This window comes from Mastigoproctus giganteus, chromosome 1, assembly GCF_048544385.1.
Source record: "Mastigoproctus giganteus isolate SK-2022 chromosome 1, ASM4854438v1, whole genome shotgun sequence".
NCBI lineage: Eukaryota > Metazoa > Arthropoda > Arachnida > Uropygi > Thelyphonidae > Mastigoproctus > Mastigoproctus giganteus.
This window is the reverse complement of record NC_143575.1, coordinates 158,139,167-158,158,382: the sequence shown is the minus strand read 5'-3', so window position 1 is coordinate 158,158,382 and position 19,216 is coordinate 158,139,167. Positions and strand designations below refer to the sequence as shown.

The window sequence follows — 19,216 nt, the reverse complement described above, 5'->3', positions numbered from 1 at the left end:
CTTTCAGCCAAGCATGTCTGCTAATTCTGATAAAGTTTCTTGGTTATCTGTTTTCTCCTGTTTGGCATCACTTGTGATGTTTAGTTCAATTTTCAAGATGTTTCATGGGATGCCCTAGTTATGCCCTTAAAATAAGTGCCTGTCGAATCACGTGGGGTGGACCCTATTCAGAACTTTCAAAACAGGGTTCACTGATTGTGAAGCAAGCTTAGGCAGTGGTCAGGAGAATTATTTTCTGTATAGCTTCAAGCTTAGCTTTATTTAAAAGTATTGTGGCCCTGGTGCACCAGATGCCTGCTCCATAACAGATAATTGGAAGAAACACAGCCTTATAAATAAGGGCAAGGATTCTTTTCTTCAAATCCCAGTCAGACTTGGTAATCCTGGAAATCATGGATGCACAGTCTTAACTCTCTCTCTCTCTCTGTCAAATGCACTAGATGCAGGTAGAAGCTCAGCTTTTAATCAAAAATAATGCCACAATACTTTGACTCTGTGATCAGTCTGATTATTTTTTCATCTTAATATTGGGGGGGGGGGAGTCATAATGTTTTTACTGGGCATTGTATCAAACAGTTGATTTAAAAAACATGGGGATAGTCATAATGTTTGGACTGGACATTGTATAATCTGGATAATTAGTTTTTTCTTTTTTTCTTTTTATTTTAGTAATATTAAGGTTTTACCATAATACCAGTAGTAGTAGCAGTGATAATAGCAGTATCATAACTGTAATTTTATAATTATCCAGATATTACTGATTGTCTGCATTTAATATAATTTCATCATTCTATTCTAAAAATATACAAATTTAGCAAATTATTCTATCAAATTCTTCTCTCTTGCTTAATAAATTGTGCAGGATATTTCATCATGTTCAGAAAAAATTTTTTCATTAAAGGTCAGGAAGATGAAGACAATTGGGTGACTGCTTTTGCAGTTCAGTATAGCAGTGATGGAATCGTTTGGAATAATGCAATCGATGCTCAGACTAGGTCATTTGTAAGTTTTAAAAATTACTGTTGTACATCCCACATACAATTTTGTAACTATTTTGCTGAAAAATTAAATATTTATTTTTATTATCCATACTTATTAAGCAGTTAAAAAACAAAATATTTGTTTATTCTAAAAATAATCTTCGAGAAAAGATTTTCTTGCATTGTACAGGTGTGTGAGAGAGAGAGAGAATAATGGGAGCACCTATCAAAAGTCAGTAAGTATGATATAAGACCACCATGTATAGCCAAGATGACTGATATCACATGGAATCCATAAGAGTTTGGAACTGTGTTTTGGAGATCTAGTACCATTCATCCATAGTCAACAGTTCACACAAGTTGGATGACAGCAGGAATCTATGTCATAGGTGCTGCTTCAGAAACTGGTGCCTCCGTAGCCAGGTGGGAAGAAGGAGCAGTGCGTAGCACATCACGCTTCTTGATTAGACAGGGGTTCAAGCCCGTCACCACCAAATACGGAGGATGCAGAAAGGTCAGGGAATGACCACCGCATATCCCGAGCAATATGGCCTTAGTTGCTAATGCTCCTAAAAACCAAATAACAACAACAACAACAGCTTCAGAAACTCCTACAATTGTTCTATGTGATTGATGTCAGGCAAGTGGGGTGACTATGACAAATTGGTAACTTGCTCTCCTGATGTTTGAACCAGTGCTTGATAATATGGAATCTGTGAGGTGTTCCGTACTAGGCCAATTGGGCAGAAATGCAGCAGCGTGGAGGGTAGATGATTGATCAGGATGATGGTGCAGGCCACACACCAGTGAGAAAACCATATACTGGGTTGAGGAACAAAGGCAATGTCAAGTAAATGCATCTTATACCATTACAGAACTGTAAGCCCTGTGGTATCATAGGGCTTACAGTACAGGAACCATTGACAGGAAGTGATCACTTAGTGTACAGTTGGAAGAAGAAGACAGATGTAGTTCTTAAAGGTTGTTTAAAACTCTACACAGCTGCCTCCGTATCCAGGTGGGAAGGAGCGGCAGTGTGTAGCACACACTTCTTGATTAGACCGGGGTTCGAGCCCGTCACCACCAAATACGGAGGATGTGGAAAGGTCAGAGAATGACCACCGCATATCCCGGAGCAATATGGCCTTAGTTGCTAATGCTCCTAAAAACCAAATAACAACAACAACAACAACAAAACTCTACAGTCTATCAATTGAGCAGATTGCAGAGGGTGGGCGAAAACAATAGAATTATGGAATACCTTTAAAGCAGTAGTCACAGATGCACTCAATGCATATATACTATTAAGAAATTATAGCACGAGGAAGATGCCAAGATGGATGATACAGAACTGGCAGCCTAACAGAGCAGAAAAAAAGTGGCATGGGAAAGTTACAAACTGATGAAGAGTACTAAGCCTGTAACAGCTACAAGTTGATATATTGTAGTTCCAGGAAAGGAAAGGTTAGGGCAGCCAAGACCAAGTATGGGAAAGTTCTGGCTAAGATAGCAAAGAATGCGGACAAGGAATTTTTCATGTATGTGAATACAAAGAACAAGAAAATGAATTAGGTCAGACCCTTGTCTTTTGGGTGTGGGAAAATGTTAGATAACCCAGCTGATGCTGGTGAATTGAATAGACACTTCATATCAATCTCTGCTAATGAAAGACTCTTCATGGTGAGTAAATGCTGTGTAAGTGAGGATGAGATACTCATATATGATATTTACAGTTTAGAAATTGCAGATGATTGCTTAATAGAAAAACTTTTGAGCCAAAAGGTAAGTAAGGCTCCTGGAGTTGATGAGATATATCCAGTAATTTTGAAGGAAGCAGCTAGAGAATGCACTGAACCATTATGATTAGTTATGAAGGCATCATTGGACTCAGGAGAAATTTCTGATAATATGGAACCTGTGAGATTGGATTTTCGATTGGAGAAGTGCCAACATATCTCCAATATATACAGATGGATGGCTTAAAGAGTGAAGTGGACAACTATAGACCCGTCAGTCTGACTTCAATGGTTGGGACATGAGCATCACAGCTGTCACAAGCATCTACTTGTGACAGCTCTTTTCTATAAATTTAGCAGAAAGATATGAGATTTCTTTTTCATGTAAACCCTGGCTTGTAGCTGTAAAGGGTGTTATGTATGGTGTGTGTGTGCTTTGTGTATGCAATAAAGAGTTCTTCTTCTATAAATTTCAGTACTCCTCAGCCTCTTGATTATAATCGACTTTTCAATATAAGTGAATTCCATGAAGCTGTAAGCAGATCATCTAATACTGCACCTGCATTGGATAGAATTGCACTATATAATGATAATGCATCTAAACAATAGAGCTATGAATTCACTCTTAGCTTTCCACAGTCAGATCTTTCTTGAATATTCTCATGGTATCACACTGCTATTTTTGCCTTTTCTAAACCAGGAAAGAATCAGTCACTCACTCCCACAAAATTATTGATCAATGAGCAAAACAGAAGAAATTATGATACCGAGATGATTTACATGGATTCTTGAAACCAAAACTCTGTTGAGCATTTGTATTCCAACGAAAGAGGTCTTCTTTGGACTTTGTAATCAAAATAGACTAGTATTTGTAGGGATTATGTCAAAAATTAACACCTTGCAAAGGTAAGCCTCAGTATTCAAAAGGCCTTTGATATCACATAGAGGTTGGAATTATTCAAGAACTTTAGTCCCTTGAAGTTACATGGACATCTGCCACAGTTCGTCAAAACTTCCTTCATAAAAGAACATTTCAAGTGGATATCAAAATGTACTTTCCTCAGTACTTCGCACAAGAGAAATGTATCCCACATGGGTTAATACTAAATGTATAATACTTAACACTTGTTTGCAATACAGTTGAACTTTATAACACAGAATATCCCAAATTTTGCTGAATTATATTTGTATATTGATGGCATCATGCTATTGGTTATAAAAAAGCATTGCTCATCTTGAACTAGTAACATTAGTCCAAGAAGCAGTGCATCCCTCAGGTTTCAGCTCTGAGCCCTTTACTGTTTTCAATATTTATTAATATAGATGAAGGCATATCAAGTTTCTTTTCTAAGTTTGCAGGTGATACAAAAGTTGGTTAATGATGGGATGGTTAGTGACAGGCATCATAGCATATTAAAGAAACTTGACCTGGAAAAATTAGAGAGATGAGCTGAGATGTGGCAATTAAAGTTTTGTACATTGATAAATGCAACATACCACTTTAAATATAAGAAGCCACTTACCTTTTCTTTCTTTTTTTTTTTTTTTAAGGTAATGTTTTTAAAGAATATGTGCAATAAATTGACCTATGTGCACAAATTTTAGTGCTCAGAAAGCACAACCCACGCTCCCAACAAAACCAACAAATTGCCACCCATCCCCCGTTATTATGAGAATATAGAAATGTATAATCAGTTTAAATGAGATGCCAAATAACAAGTCTATTGAAACAATAAAATAGCTTAGCCCTAAGCAAGAGAGGACTTTTTGATAAACAAGTTATATTCACAGACACTGTGAATATGACACAAGTACTGAATATGAGTAGCAGTAATACCAGAATAACATATAAAATGTATTGTACTACACTGAAGGTGGCAGAGAATGAAAGAGACATACAGGTAGCTATACAATCCAACATGGAGTTCTCTGAGCAGTACAGACAGGTTGCTAGGACAGCTTGTGGGTTCCTATCAGTGATATAGAGAAAAGAAGGTAATTATCCCATGGTTAAGCTGCATCTTGAGCACTAAATATAGGTCTGGAAGCTTAATATGTGAATGATGTGCAACTGTTGGAATGGGCTTAGAGAGTATTTCTACCATGAAAGATTTTAGTTCTGCAAATTGCAGTGTATGAAATCAGGCACCTATGAGGATTTCTGACTGAAGTTCTTAAGCTTTAAATGAATTGAGTAAACTGAATGCTGTTGGCATCTTTACTTTTTCCTTGGACACACACACACACACGCACACACACACACACACAGGAACATAAACTTATGCTAAAAAAGTATGTGTATAGGATAGATGTGAGAATAATTAATTGTTAGAACAAACTTCCATTTGGGACGCCTCTGTAGCCAGGTGGGAAGGAGGAGCAGCAGTGCGTAGCACACGCTTCTTGATTAGACCGGGGTTCGGGCCCGTCACCACCAAATACGGAAGATGCGGAAAAGTCAGGAAATGACCACCGCATATCCTGGAGCAATATGGCCTTAGTTGCTAATGCTCCTAAAAACCAAACAACAAACTTCCATTTGGCATTGTAGAAGTGGACAGTTTGAATAAATTTAAGAAAGCATTTGACAAATTATGAGATGAACAGATGAGGGTGTTTTTTTTTTTTCCCTAGCTGATGTATAAATATGCTTCATTGCATTACTAATTAATTATACTATTATGTCACTCATAGAACACCCATACCATTTAAAGAGGAAGTAGAAAATTACCATAAATAAATTAGAAAAACGGACTTTGCAAATTGGATACCATCTATTAAACGAATCACCGATCTTATACACGTCATCTGATCTCATTTGCCAGTCATATTCATTTCCTGGGGCTAAAACTAAATTCTGCTTCACATATAAGTTATATAAGAAATGTCTATTTGAAGAACTTCAATATACTCAGGTCCATCTCTGCCATGACATGGGATGTTGATAGATTCACTCTACTGTTTTTGTACCTTGCCTTTGTATTGTCTGAACAGAGTTCAGTTTTGAAAGTTGCATTGTCTGAAATCATTGATCTGTGAGGATTTCTGACTTGGGATGTTTTAGAAATAGGCCCACCGGCATTAGACTGCAAGAATTTACATGCAGCTGGGATATTCATTTTGATATACTTCAGGAGGAGATTTACACATATGATCCACTTTAGTTGATAAACCTTACTGCCTCTCATACTTATTTCAATAGTGGAGAATGCAACCTCTAGAAAATCATAACATTCAACAACTTTATGAGAGGTACACTCATAACAACTGTCAGAATTTCTAATTTGCACTGATAGTTCAAAAAGTGATGCTGTAGTGAGTGCTGTTGCAGTCTTCCCCTTTTATAGTATTTCTATATATCTCTTCCATTTGCATTAGTGATACAACAGAAGCAATCAGGTTGGCTCTGGATAATATTAGCATCTGCATCAATGCTTGAAGTCTGATATACACAGATTCAGTGAATATAAGTCTGTTTCAACAAACATCTATCCACTGGATGAAACCAAACTTCTGCACATCTATTCTACAACTGCATTGAAACCAAACTTCTGCACATCTATTCTACAACTGCAACTACCATTCCTAAACTTGAATTTATGCCCACTCGTGTGTGTAGTCTCAGCAAGTGGAAGAATTCCATTAACATTCAGCTTACTCAATCTATTCATGGCTTTAAACACCTCAATCAGATCTCCCAACAGGTGCATAGTCTCGAGACACTGCAATTTGCAGAACTGAAGCCTTTCTAGGTAAGAGTATCCTTTTGTTTCCTTCTCTGCACCCATTCCAGCAGATCCACATCCTAAAGTGAGGTCTCCAAACTTGTATACAGTACTCAAGACATGGCCTAACCATGGCCATATACAAAGGGATAATCACCTCCTTATCCCTGCTACCAAAGTCTCTGTATATCATGGGCAAAAAAAAACCACTTAAGCTGTTCTGACAGCATGTCTGCACTGCTCATAGAATTTCATGTCTGACTGCACAATTACCCTTAGATCTTTTTCATTATCCACTACCTGAGTGTAGTGCCACACAGTTTATAAGGTACTCTGGGGTTACTGCTACCATTATGCAGTACCTTGCATTTGTCAATGTTAAACTTCAACTACCATTTCTCAGCCCATTGTTCGGATTTCCCTAGATCTTGTTGGAGTAGTTCACCCTAATGACTGTTGCAAACCAACCTGCCAACATTTGTACCATCTGCAAACTTAGACATTATGCCTGATATACCTTCATCAATATCATTGATAAATATCAAAAACAGCAAAGAGCCCAAAACTGAAACCTAGGGAATTCCACTAATAACAGCGAATACTATTTTAAAGGCCATTGTGCATATAAAAGAGCATGTTAAAAAATTAATGCATTTAAGATCAACAGTGATTACAAAACAGCATTCAAGTGCTATATTGAAGATGGAAAAGCTATCATAATATGGATGGAAAATCAGATTCAGAAGCAAGTGTCCCCGAGTCTAATGGTCATTCGCACAAAAGCAAGAAGTATTTATGAAGATATTAAGGATAAGTATGGTGAACCCCAAAAGTTCATGGCAAGCAATGGGTGGGGCTGCATAAGCCTTTAAGGAAATTCCGACTTACGTAGAGGTCTGTGAACTCTACGTAAGTCGGAGTTGCTATACTTCTTAACTAAAGCATAACCCCTCCATCTTTCCTATCCTGTCTGTCCTTCCTGTAGTATATAGGAAGGACAGACAGGACAGGAAAGGTGAAGGGGGTTTTCGTCACTTATGTCTGAGTGACACTATGTGTCTGCTGTTCCTACAATGTCTGCATTTGTTGACTTAATCAGTACTTCAAATTCATCAAATTTATTTACAGTGCTCCTAACATTAGTATACATGCAAGTATACATGCTGATGTTCTTACTATTAGTTATCCTAACCCAGCCCATGTATTTATTTGTTCCATGATGACCCACAGCAGGGCCTGAAACCTTGCTTCTAGAAACCTTGTTTTCCAGGCTGCTGCTGCTGCATGTACCAATAGTAGCAGTGCAAGAATCACTTTCGACTCTGCTTGCAGTTCTAGGTAAGCTATTAGTCTGTGTTTCCCCCTCAAGCTAGCAGTTTTCTAACCCACTTATTGCTGCCTCGATAGCATCAGCAAATATTTTTGCGCCCTTTCTATTTAAGTAAAGAGACTGTTTTACAGCGTTATCCCATCCCTGTAAAATATTCTCTCCTGCTAACAAGCACAGACCATGCTGTGAAAAATTCTGCTCCATGAGCCTTGTACAATCTCTTCAGGGTTGAATTGTTTGATAAGGGTCTCAACATATACTCCCTCCTGTTGCATCTTGGCAGAATTACAAACACTTTAAAATTCAATCCTAAGTCATGACTTTTTCCCAACAATGCCCCATACTTGTTAATTAAGTTCTCAGAGTATTGGGAAGAATATGAATAGGACATTCAACTAACATATCTGACATACAGCAAGGATTTCTTTACTTATATAAACTCTAAAAGGAAGGGGATGAATCTGATTGGTCCACTTGACATCGATGGTTCGACTGTTGATGATCCTGCTCAGATAGCAAACAAACTGAATGAGTATTTTGAATCTACATTCACACATGAGGAATTATTAAGGTTTGAAAATGGCAGAAGGTTATCAAATTGTAGCAGGATACTTAATGATTTTGGAATAACTGAAAACAAAGTGGAAGAGAAATTGTTGAAGTTAAACGTAAGAAAAGCACCTGGGGTGGATGGGATCTATCCAGTTATATTAAAGGAGGCAGCAAAGCAACTAAGCAAACCCTTAGCCATAATTATGAGAGCATCCTTGGACTCAGAGGAGTTTCCCACGGACTGGAGATGTGCAAATGTATCCCCAATTCACAAAGGGGGATCGAAGGGTGACACGAGTAATTACAGACCAGTTAGTTTAACTTCTGTTCCGGGTAAAATAATGGAGTCACTGGTTAAAGATGCATTACAGGATCATCTAGACACGACTGCAGCAATAATTCAGACACAGCGTGGGTTTGTTAAGGGAAGTCTTGTCTGACAAATTTGATAGGATATTATGATGTGGTTACAAAGGAACTGGATGCAAAAATTAATTTTGATATCATATATTTGGATTTCAGGAAAGCTTTTGACACTGTTTCGCATGGAAGACTATTGTACAAATTGGAGCAGAATGGTATTAAGGGTAAGTTGCTACAATGGATAAAAGGATGGTTAAGTGAGAGAAGACAGAGAGTGGTAATCAATGGGTGCTGCTCTTCTTGGACTAATGTTATTAGTGGAGTCCCACAGGGCTCGGTGTTAGGTTCACTGTTGTTTTGTATATTTATCAATGATATTGATGAAGGTATATCAGGCTTAATGTCGAAGTTTGCAGATGATACAAAGGTTGACAGGGTTGTTAATGACAGTAATGGCAGTGTGCTACTGCAACAGGATCTAGATAATTTGGGCAGATGGGCTAAGAAGTGGCAACTGAAGTTTAACCTTGACAAATGCAAAGTACTGCATATGGGTAGAAGTAACCCCAGAAAAACGTACCAACTGTGTGGTACTACACTTAAGGTGGTAGAAAATGAAAAAGACCTGGGAGTAATTGTTCAGTCAGATATGAAGTTTTCTGAGCAATGCAGACAGGCTGCCAGGGCAAGTCATGGGGTTTTGTCAATGATAAATAGGAATTTTGCTAGCAGGGAAAAGGAGGTGATTATCCCTCTGTATAAGGCAATGGTCAGGCCACGCCTTGAGTACTGCATACAGGTCTGGAGGCCTCATTTTAGGAAGGATGTAGATTTGCTTGAGCGTGTACAGAGAAGGGCAACAAGATTGGTGAGGGGAATGAAGAGATCCTCTTACCAAGAGAGGCTTAAGTTCTGCAAATTCCAGTGGCTGGAGACTAGGCACCTGTGCGGTGATCTAATTGAAGTGTATAAGGCCTTGAATGGGTTGAGCACACTGAATTCTAATGGGATCCTTCCACTTGTTCAGATTACAAACCTAAGGGGGCATAAATTCAAATTAAGAAAAGACATGTAGAATAGATGTTTTGCCTTTAGCCAGCGGGTGGTTAATTGCTGGAACAAACTTCCATCTGTCGTTGTGGAAGTTGATAGGTTGAATAAATTTAAGGAGGAACTGGACAGGCATTTGGAGGAAATGGTTTTTTTTTTTTTTTTTTGGCTGATGCTGCATAAGCTCATACACTTGCTTTCTTGCATCACATGCCACTACTACTACTACTACCTCAACTTACAGTCAAACACTAACTTTTGTAATGTTTATGAATGTGCAATCTCACATCATAGGAAACTCCAGTGAAATTTTTAACTATCTTTTAAAAAATACAGCTACATGAACTTTTCTGATATCAAATAACATCAGATTCTTAGACTGTTTTATAATATGTGAATAGGTGCAATTTGTCCTAAATAGCTTTATGTCCTAATTATCTAAACTGCCACCAATATCTCCTCTGTCTGTTATTCTTCTAACTTGAGCATTAGCATTAATACACAGCAAACAGACATGTACTTCACTGGTGATGGCTTTTAGAACTTCTAAATTTTCTTCTGCATAAATTCTCTTCTGTCAGTTCTGTAATATGTCCACCAAATTCTAACAGTTTTAATTAATTTCTTTACAGATGTGTTTTGAATTTGAATTACAGCCACAATGTATTGTGAGCAGATTTTTTTATATAGTTGAGACTGTACATATTTTTCTTCCCACATATTAAAAGCTACTAATATAAATTTCCAAATTTTTTAGCATTTCATAGGAAATCAAGACAGAAATTCTATTCAGACCCATATGTTCACTAATACAGCTTTGGCACAATACTTGAGAATACTGCCTCTTGAATATCATGGAAAAATAGCAATGCGACTTGAAATTCTTGGATGCTTTGAACCATACAGTAAGTAATTTGTTTCTGTTTTATTAAGAAATCAGCTTACTGTTGATGAATATTTTAAATAAGAAATGAAAGTTTAAACAAAAGCCCAACAGTATGTTTAATATTCAATGTATTTTCAAGTATAATCTTTTTCATCACATCCTTGAACAAAAGTATATGAATAAAATAACTTAAGCAGTACCTCTTAACATAGCTTAAATGAAATGACCAGTATTTGCTGAATAGAGATTGGCATAACTATGATGATGCAGCTCATAAGGACAAGTTGTGTGTGGGGGGGGGGGCTCCCTAATTATTAATTTATTAATAAAATAAATCAATTAAATCAACTGTGTTTGTTTGTAGACATATATTTAACTACCATGAGTAGTTAAATATATGTCTACAAACATATATTGCTTTGCTTTGCTTTTGCTTGACATCATCAACATTTCATGATATTTGTCATGATATCTGCTTCAAAGGAAGATAAAAGTAATAAGGACCATAACCAGCAGTTTTTCACATTGTTCAGAGAATACTAGCAACTGAAAACCAAAGGAAGCCAAAGTGGTATTAGTGTACAAATTATTCAACTTTATTTTGTATGCTAGTTGCAACAATTATGAAGGGGGTATCAAAATGTTTGTATCCTTACCTAGAAATAATAGCCCTAGAAAGTTGAAACTTCACAGGAACTTTAATCCTTTTCTGTATACTCTCCATGCATAATAACACATTTCTCCCATCTATGGATCAGTTGTTTAATGCCTTGATCATAGAAGTCTGCGCTTTTTGCCCTGAAACCATGATTCCACTTTATTGATGACTTCCTGAGACAAATTAAAGTAGCATCCACGCAATGGTTTCTTCATTTCTCGAAACAAGAAGAAGTCTGACAGTGCTAGGTCAGGAGAATAGGGTGGGTGCTGCAGTAGTTTGAAGCTGCACTGAGTTGGTAGTGGCAAATGCTGTGTGAGCAGATGCATTGTCTGATAAGACAGACACCTTTGATTAACATTCCAAATTACACCGGGCTCCACTTCTGGTGTACAATCACCTACGGGAATGAAATTTCACATGTTAGTTAGTTATTGAAACTATCAGTAGGAAGATGCCATTAAAAATGGCATCTTCCTACTGATAGTTTTGATGATATAACTTGAATAAGCCCATATTTCCTTAAAGAGGTGATTTAAGTTTGCACCATAATGTAACTAACTCTTTTCATTTTAATTCTAGTTCTCAAAAATATGCACAAGGACAAATGTGATACAGTAGAATTAAGCAGTAATAATACTTTTAACAATAATTTCCAGATTAACTTTTGTGAAAGTAAAAAGTGTGTGGCCTGTGCGTCAATTGAGGTCCCTTTTATGGTATTTAACCATATCTTATGGTTAAATAGTGTGCCAGTAGTTTATTGTTTACAATAATTGACACCCCCAGTCCCCATATAAAAATCTGTGAAAGAGTCTACACATCATTATTATAAGGGGATCCACAATCTAAGATTGATTTGGGATTGATTTTCTCTGGTTACACCATTGATACAGAATGATTTCAGTTAGGCTCAATTCAGGTTGTTTCTTTCATGCAATTAATTAATATTAAGTAGTAATAATCCTGCTATAGTGTTTTAAGGTTTGAGAAGATGTATATTTTTACTGCCAAATCTAATGTATGAATAAAATTACCATTCAACAGCAGTGTATGATAGCTAAAATATTTTTTTTTCAAGCAATGTATTTTATAAAACTTTACATAAAGATATAAATGCTATGTTATACAATGTTATTTTGGCCACCTTGTAGAGCTAAAGAATGGTCCAGTTAAACATTACAAAGCCTTAAATCAGGATATACAACTATGGTCCAAAATACGGTTGCCTTGCCTGGATTTACCAGTGGTAGAAATATTTGATTTTTGTGATTTTTAATGTCATGTAATGTAATTATTGTTATTGTAAATACATGTGAATTATAGTAAATGTCTCAGATTTATAATAAGATAGCTGTATAGAATTATGCATTAATAAATTGCAGACATCTATAACTGATATACTACTAATTGTTGACTCTTCTTGCCTATTATATTATGTGATTTTTCTGTGTGGACAGAATCTACCAGCTTCCAAAGTTCACTTCCTGAATATTACCATATAATAATAATAATATATATATATATATATATATATATATGTGTGATAAGTTACAGTAAGTGTGTTACAGTAATGGCACTCTCTTACTGAAGTAAATCTTGGTAGGTTTTGTACTATATTGATTATCAACAATGATCATTATTGATATAAAGTACAGTATTTCAGTGTCTTCATAGCCGAGTGGTCAGGAGCGGGAGTGCAGTAGCACACGCTCTTTGAGTAGACTGGGGTTCAAGCCCCTGACTGCTGAATATGGTCGATCTGCCAACCCGCAGTGGACTAGTGTGGCAGATTATGGTCCATTTCCCTCAGCATGAATTGTTGAGGAGGCTTCCATCCTGCAGTGGGTTGATAATGGCTGCACTTTACCTTTTTTTTTTTTTTTTTTATTTCAATGTTGATCATTTTATAGTAGAGATAATCATTATCAATGTCCAATCCTTATCCAGGAGTTTCTGAAGATATCTGTTACACAGTTATAACATACATTAATTGCATCCTAACCCTTGTTTGGACTAGTTATTATCTAGACACAGTTAAATAATTCTCTTAATTAAAGAAATAAAACTTTTCTTTCTGCTTCTCACATAGCTCTGAATTATCTAGAGAGAGTATCCAGTAATTAAATAAACCTATGAATCCTTATCACTTAGTCAAGTATAATATGAAAGTATTTAATGATTATAAATTATCATTATAATATTCCAAAATTTTGAAAATTCCTATATTGGGACAAGTAAGGGTGTCAGCATCAAAAAAAAGTTTGAAGATTACTTGATTAAGGATTTCATATGAAAGCATAAATATAAATGGGCCTGTTGTACTGGATTCCATTGTTTAAGGAGATTAATATATATTATATATATCCAGTAATATGATATATATAATATATCATATTACTGGATTATCATATGATTATGAAAGCAGTTCCTTGCCCAAGTTATGATGATAAAAAGGAAACAGATTGCAATGAAATATTTGGAGGAGCCTAATGGCCAGTGCTGGACTAAATAATTTGGAGAAAAGAGATTTTTTTTGTAGAACTCTTATTACCCAAGGTTTATACATGAGAAAAATTAAAGAGGGGAGGGATTCCCAATAAAATTCAAGAAAGAAGGAATATTTGTACATATTAAATTGAATATCTAGAATTCCCTTGTAGGGAAGTTAATAACTCAAAGAAGACTTAGAGAAGCATAGTACTCATTAATCTGAGTACATAACTCAGCATACAATGGATAAGGAAGATTAAATATCCAAAGAGAATTGTGGGAACCTTTCAGCTGGACTGCACGATAAGCCATGCCATGTTATGAAGTTAAGGAAACAGCATTCATTAAATCTAGGAGGAATAATGTTAATATTGGAAAAAATATATATACCTGTATGCAGCATATTCTGTAAGAATTGCCTTTATTTACTTAAAAACTTTAAAAGGGTTAAAATACTGTGACTTGTATTTTACTCATTAACCTGTTGTTATTATTATTGCTCCCATATTAACACTTAACCTAGCAGGTGGGGTACTTGACAGTTGCCTATTTTCTTTTTAATTTTTGGAAAATGTTTTGAGTTTTTTGGGAATTTTGCTTGAACAGTGTCAATATTTCACCTTTTCTTAATGGATTGCAATACTTATTGTAAGTTCAATACTTATTGAACTTACAATAAGTATTGTATTCAATATATTTTTAAGTTTTAAAAATTATTTAAAATTTATAAAACACTGTGTTTTACACCTTTTATTTTCAAAAAATAAAAAGTTACAAAAAATTATGTAACATATAAAATAGAAACATCGCTCTCTATGTCTCCAGGCACCTCCGTAGCCAGGTAGGCAGGAGCAGCAGTGCATAGCACACACTTCTTGATTAGACCGGGATTCGAGTCCGTGACCACCAAATATGGAATGACCACCGCATATTACCGGAGCAATATGGCCTTAGTTACTAATGCTCCTAAAAACCAAATAACAAACAACTAACATAACAAACCAAATCATGGTTATTTTGAGAGAATTACACAGTTTTTGTATTGCCATCTTTATACTGTGAAAAGAATAATAAATCTTTCAAAAACAACTAGGGTAAGGCATTAGATATTTATTGACTTAGTGGGAGCGAAAAAACAAGTAACCTGAAACTTTAAACAAACACAGCATTACCATTTGTCTGATACCATTCCATTCTTTGCGCAAAATCTAAATAGATGCAAAAATAGTGGCAGGAATCCTGACAGGTTCTCACAACCCACTTTCTATATGAAAACTATAAGAAAATCAGTTCAAAAACTATTTCACTAAAAGTTTGGTTATATTTACGAAGGTATAAAGAATTTCAAAATTTGAATCATCAGTTAACGATTAATGAGGCAATGAAAATATTAACATTTTCAAGGGGCATCTGTGAGGTGCCCTGCCACTACTGCTGGATTAATTAATGATTAAAAATCTGAAATTTTTTTATACTTTCCTAAATATATTCAAAGTATTTCTGCAATAGCCCCTCAAATTTTTTAATGGTTTTCACAAAGTAATATATAATAAGAGCATAGCACAAAAACCTGTCAGGTGCTTCTCTTGGCAAATTTAAGGAAAAAATTTAAAAAAAAAAAATGGCCAGACATCTCACACTTGTCAACACTACAAAATTTTGTAGTATACAAAGTACAGTTTGTTTGCAGTTTAAGTTTATTAGCTTTTCTTCTTCTACTAGCTATGCAAACATCTACAGTCTCACATTAGTTTATTTTTAAAGTAAAGGCAACAACAACACCAAAAACATGACGTCTACTCTGTGGGAATCAAGATATGTACATTTAATATTTAATAAATTTTGAAAAAAATTGGAAAATGGAAGTGAATGAGTATGCAAAATTTCAACCATGCATACTTGTGAGAAAACATATGCGAGCACTTTTTGAAATTTCTCATGCTTTACAGTCTTTCAAACTGGAAAATCTAAAACATTTTTTTTTTTAAATTTCAGCAGAATTAACTTTTTTTGTTTTTCTGAAAGTGAAAAGTGCAAAAACATTTTTTTTTTTTTTTTTTATGTATTTAATTTTTGAGTTATATAAAAAAATTTTTGCATGCCATTAAGAAAAGGTGAAAAATTGGTAATGTTGATGCAGATCGGGAAAAAAAAAATAATAATAAAATAAACACCCCTCAAATTATTTTCCAGAAAAGGGGGGGGGGGGACACCTGTTAGGTGTCACAATGTCTGAAAATTTGTTATAAAATCAAGTTTCTGAAAGACAATATCAAATTTATTAGCCAGCAGCACAATTTCTTGTTCTGTTTTATTAAATATTATGACCATAAGAGTACACTTAAAAATTACAGTGAATTATCCATGGGTTTCCAGAAAAACAGATTGGCACCAAGTTAGAAAATATTTACAGTGCCTAATTCTTGGACAGTTAATGGGAATATGAGGATATTGCAAATGAGTTGATTATCAGATTCACTTATACTAATAAAAGAGGTCCTAAGAATAAGACATCAGGATAATTTAACTGACCAGTTCTGGATAAGTTGTTTCCCACATTTTGACTAGCAAGCATGGACTGTTATATGTGAAATTGAGCTCAATAAGTAGTGCATGCAGAAATAAATTTTTTGCTCACCAAATTTTTGAATACACGCAATATTTAAATTGTCAAATTTGATTGATTTACGTGTACAGCTGAGGCAACATTTTGTGATGGTAGGAGAAAGGACTTTTATTTGGAAAGAAAGGATTTGTATTGTTTTAACATTTCAATAAATTAATGAAAATGTTAAAAGTTGTGTATTACTTCGAAATCCAAAGGTGGTGCACTTGCACCACCTTGCACCATGCTACCAGTGCCCATGGTCATAGGCTTGAACCCCCAGTCACTCAAGGTACGTGTACTTATGCACCTTCGTGCTTAATCACTGAACTTCGACGCCCTTCATGTAAGCATATTTATAATTCCAGTTTTCATAAGTTTACATTCACAAATTATGCATGATGTCTAAAACAATTAGCATTAGCATTAGTAGAGGCATATGATGCAAGAAAGCAAGCTTATGCAGCATCAGCCAAAAAAAAAAAAAAAAAAAAATGCTCCCATTTCACCCCTCCATTCGTTCCAAATACCTGTCCAGCTCAGCCTTAAATTTATTTAGGCTATCAACTTCCACAACAAAGGATGGAAGTCTGTTCCACCAACCAACTACCTGCTGGCTAAAGGCAAACTTCCGCACATCTATCCTACATCTGTCTTTCCTCAATTTGAATTTATGCCCTCTCTGGTGATTATTCTGAGCTAGAGGATGAATCCCATCAGCATTGAGCATGCTCAAACCATTCAAGGCTTTATACACCTCAGTCAGACCACCTCGCAGGTGCCTAGTCTCCAGACGCTGTAATTTGCAAAACTTAAGCCTTTCTTCTTAAGAGCAACCCTTTGTTCGGAAGTAGACTGCCCAGAAGACCACCATTGGATTTCGAAGTAATTACTGAAGTAGACTGTCCAGAAGAAAGATACATTTATGCATGCCAACCACTGTTCTGAATAGGTTTAACAGAGTGTTGATGAAACTTGCCTTTTCTTTTTCGTTTGTGATGATTAAATTACTTTGAGTAGGTAACTAATTATTATTTTTTTTTTTTTTAATGAATTTTCATATTAAACTATAGTGTGTAATTTTGCCTCGTTTTGAAAATGAACAAAGAATAAGTTAACACTTCCGTGTTGACTATATATTAATCAATGACTAATTAATCAAAAGCTCAAAGATGATTATTGTTTTTGTTTTTATGTTTTTGTTTTTGTTTTTATAAAATGTTTTTGTAAATATTGTAAATATTTATAATATTATTGAAAATGCATGCTGACAGCCGAATTAAGTGATATTGAAAGGCATCAAAATACAAATGAATCACAAGAAAGCCGAAGAGACTTTTAGCTTTCAGCATCAGAATAATGCCGTTGAAGAAAATTGGCAATACAGAACGTGCAATGGCAAAAAGCAGCACAGCATTTTTCATTGCTGTGCAGGAGGGTGGAGGTTTTGTGGGCCCTCTTTAAGAAAAAGGTTGCAAAATTTTCTTGTATTTTTTTTTTAAAGCTGAAGGTCACTCAGACCATGAGTGTCAGCAGCATGGTGCAAGGCGGTTAAAGTGCACCATTTTGCACCATGGACATTCGAAGTCCAAAGGTGGTGCAAGTGTACCACCTTTGGATTTTGAAGTAATTTATTGAAACTTTAAAACAATACAAGTCCTTTCTCCCACCAATCACGAATTGTTGGCTCAGCTGTACTCGTAAATCAGTCAAACTTAACTTAATTAAAATAATGCATTTTTTTTCCAAAATTCAGTGAACAAAAATTTATTCCCACATGCACCACCTTGCAAAATATCCTGCCAGCATCATGATTCCAGCGCCACCCAACATGACATTGTGACAGAGGGGAAGTCAGAATGGAAAGAGACACCGGTGATTAAAATATCTTACTTTTTCAAATCTTACAAAAATGTATGACCATGAGAACATATTGCTAGGGCCACTACCAGGGCCTGTGAGGGGGCCCTAAAGCTTAAGCTTCACTGTAAATCTGCCTCTGCACATACTTATATTATTCTTTCTTTTATACTTTTCTTATATTTGTTCCATGTGTTCTATTGCCAAATGTTTGGAAATAATATATTATTGTCATTTTTTGTGATTAATATCATTATTCGTATGCTTTCCCAATAATATTCAAATAAAGATAATAATCAATAAAACATTGATCAATCAATAAAACGTGTGTGTATAAGTGTTAGCATTAGCAAGGGCACATGATGCAAGAAAGCAAGCTTATATAGCATCAGCCAAAAAAAAAAAAAAAACACACACACATCCTGTTCTCATTTCACTCATCCACCCACTCCAAATGTTTGTCTAGTTCTGCCTTGAATCTGTTTAAGCTGTCAACTTCTACGACAGATGGAAGTTTATTCCTGCAATCAACCACTCACTGGCTAAAGGTAAACTTCCACGCATCTATCTTACAACTGTCTTTCCTCAAATTGAATTTATGCCCTCTCAGGCGATTATTCTGAGCAAGATGAAGAATCCTATCAGCATTGAGCATGTACACCTCAATCAGATCACCTCACGGGTGCCTAGTCTCCAGACACTGTAATTTGCAAAACTTAAGCCTTTCTTCATAAGAGCAGCCCTTTGTTCTGTTCACTAATCTTGTTGCCCTTCTCTGTATTTGTTCCAACAGCTCTACGTCCTTCTTCAAATAAGGCCTCCAGACCTGTATACAGTACTCAAGGTGTTGTCTGACCATTGCCTTATACAAGGGGATAATCACCTCCTTATCTCTGCTAGGAAAAATTCCTGTATATCATTCACAAGACACCATGAGCTACTCTTGCAGACCATCTGCACTGCTCAAAAAACTTCATA

General features: G+C 35.6%; 1 protein-coding gene across 2 annotated transcripts in view; it reads left to right on the top strand.

Moving 5' to 3' along the window:
- Positions 1-19,216, top strand: part of LOC150091211 (hemocytin-like) — a 1,750,539-nt gene that overhangs the window by 1,170,114 nt on the left and 561,209 nt on the right. For both annotated transcript variants that reach the window (XM_090374755.1, XM_090374750.1), the window contains 2 exons: positions 902-1,002; positions 10,494-10,641. In XM_090374755.1, the coding sequence (XP_090230881.1) occupies positions 902-1,002; positions 10,494-10,641 (249 nt within the window). The remainder of the gene's footprint in view (positions 1-901; positions 1,003-10,493; positions 10,642-19,216) is intronic.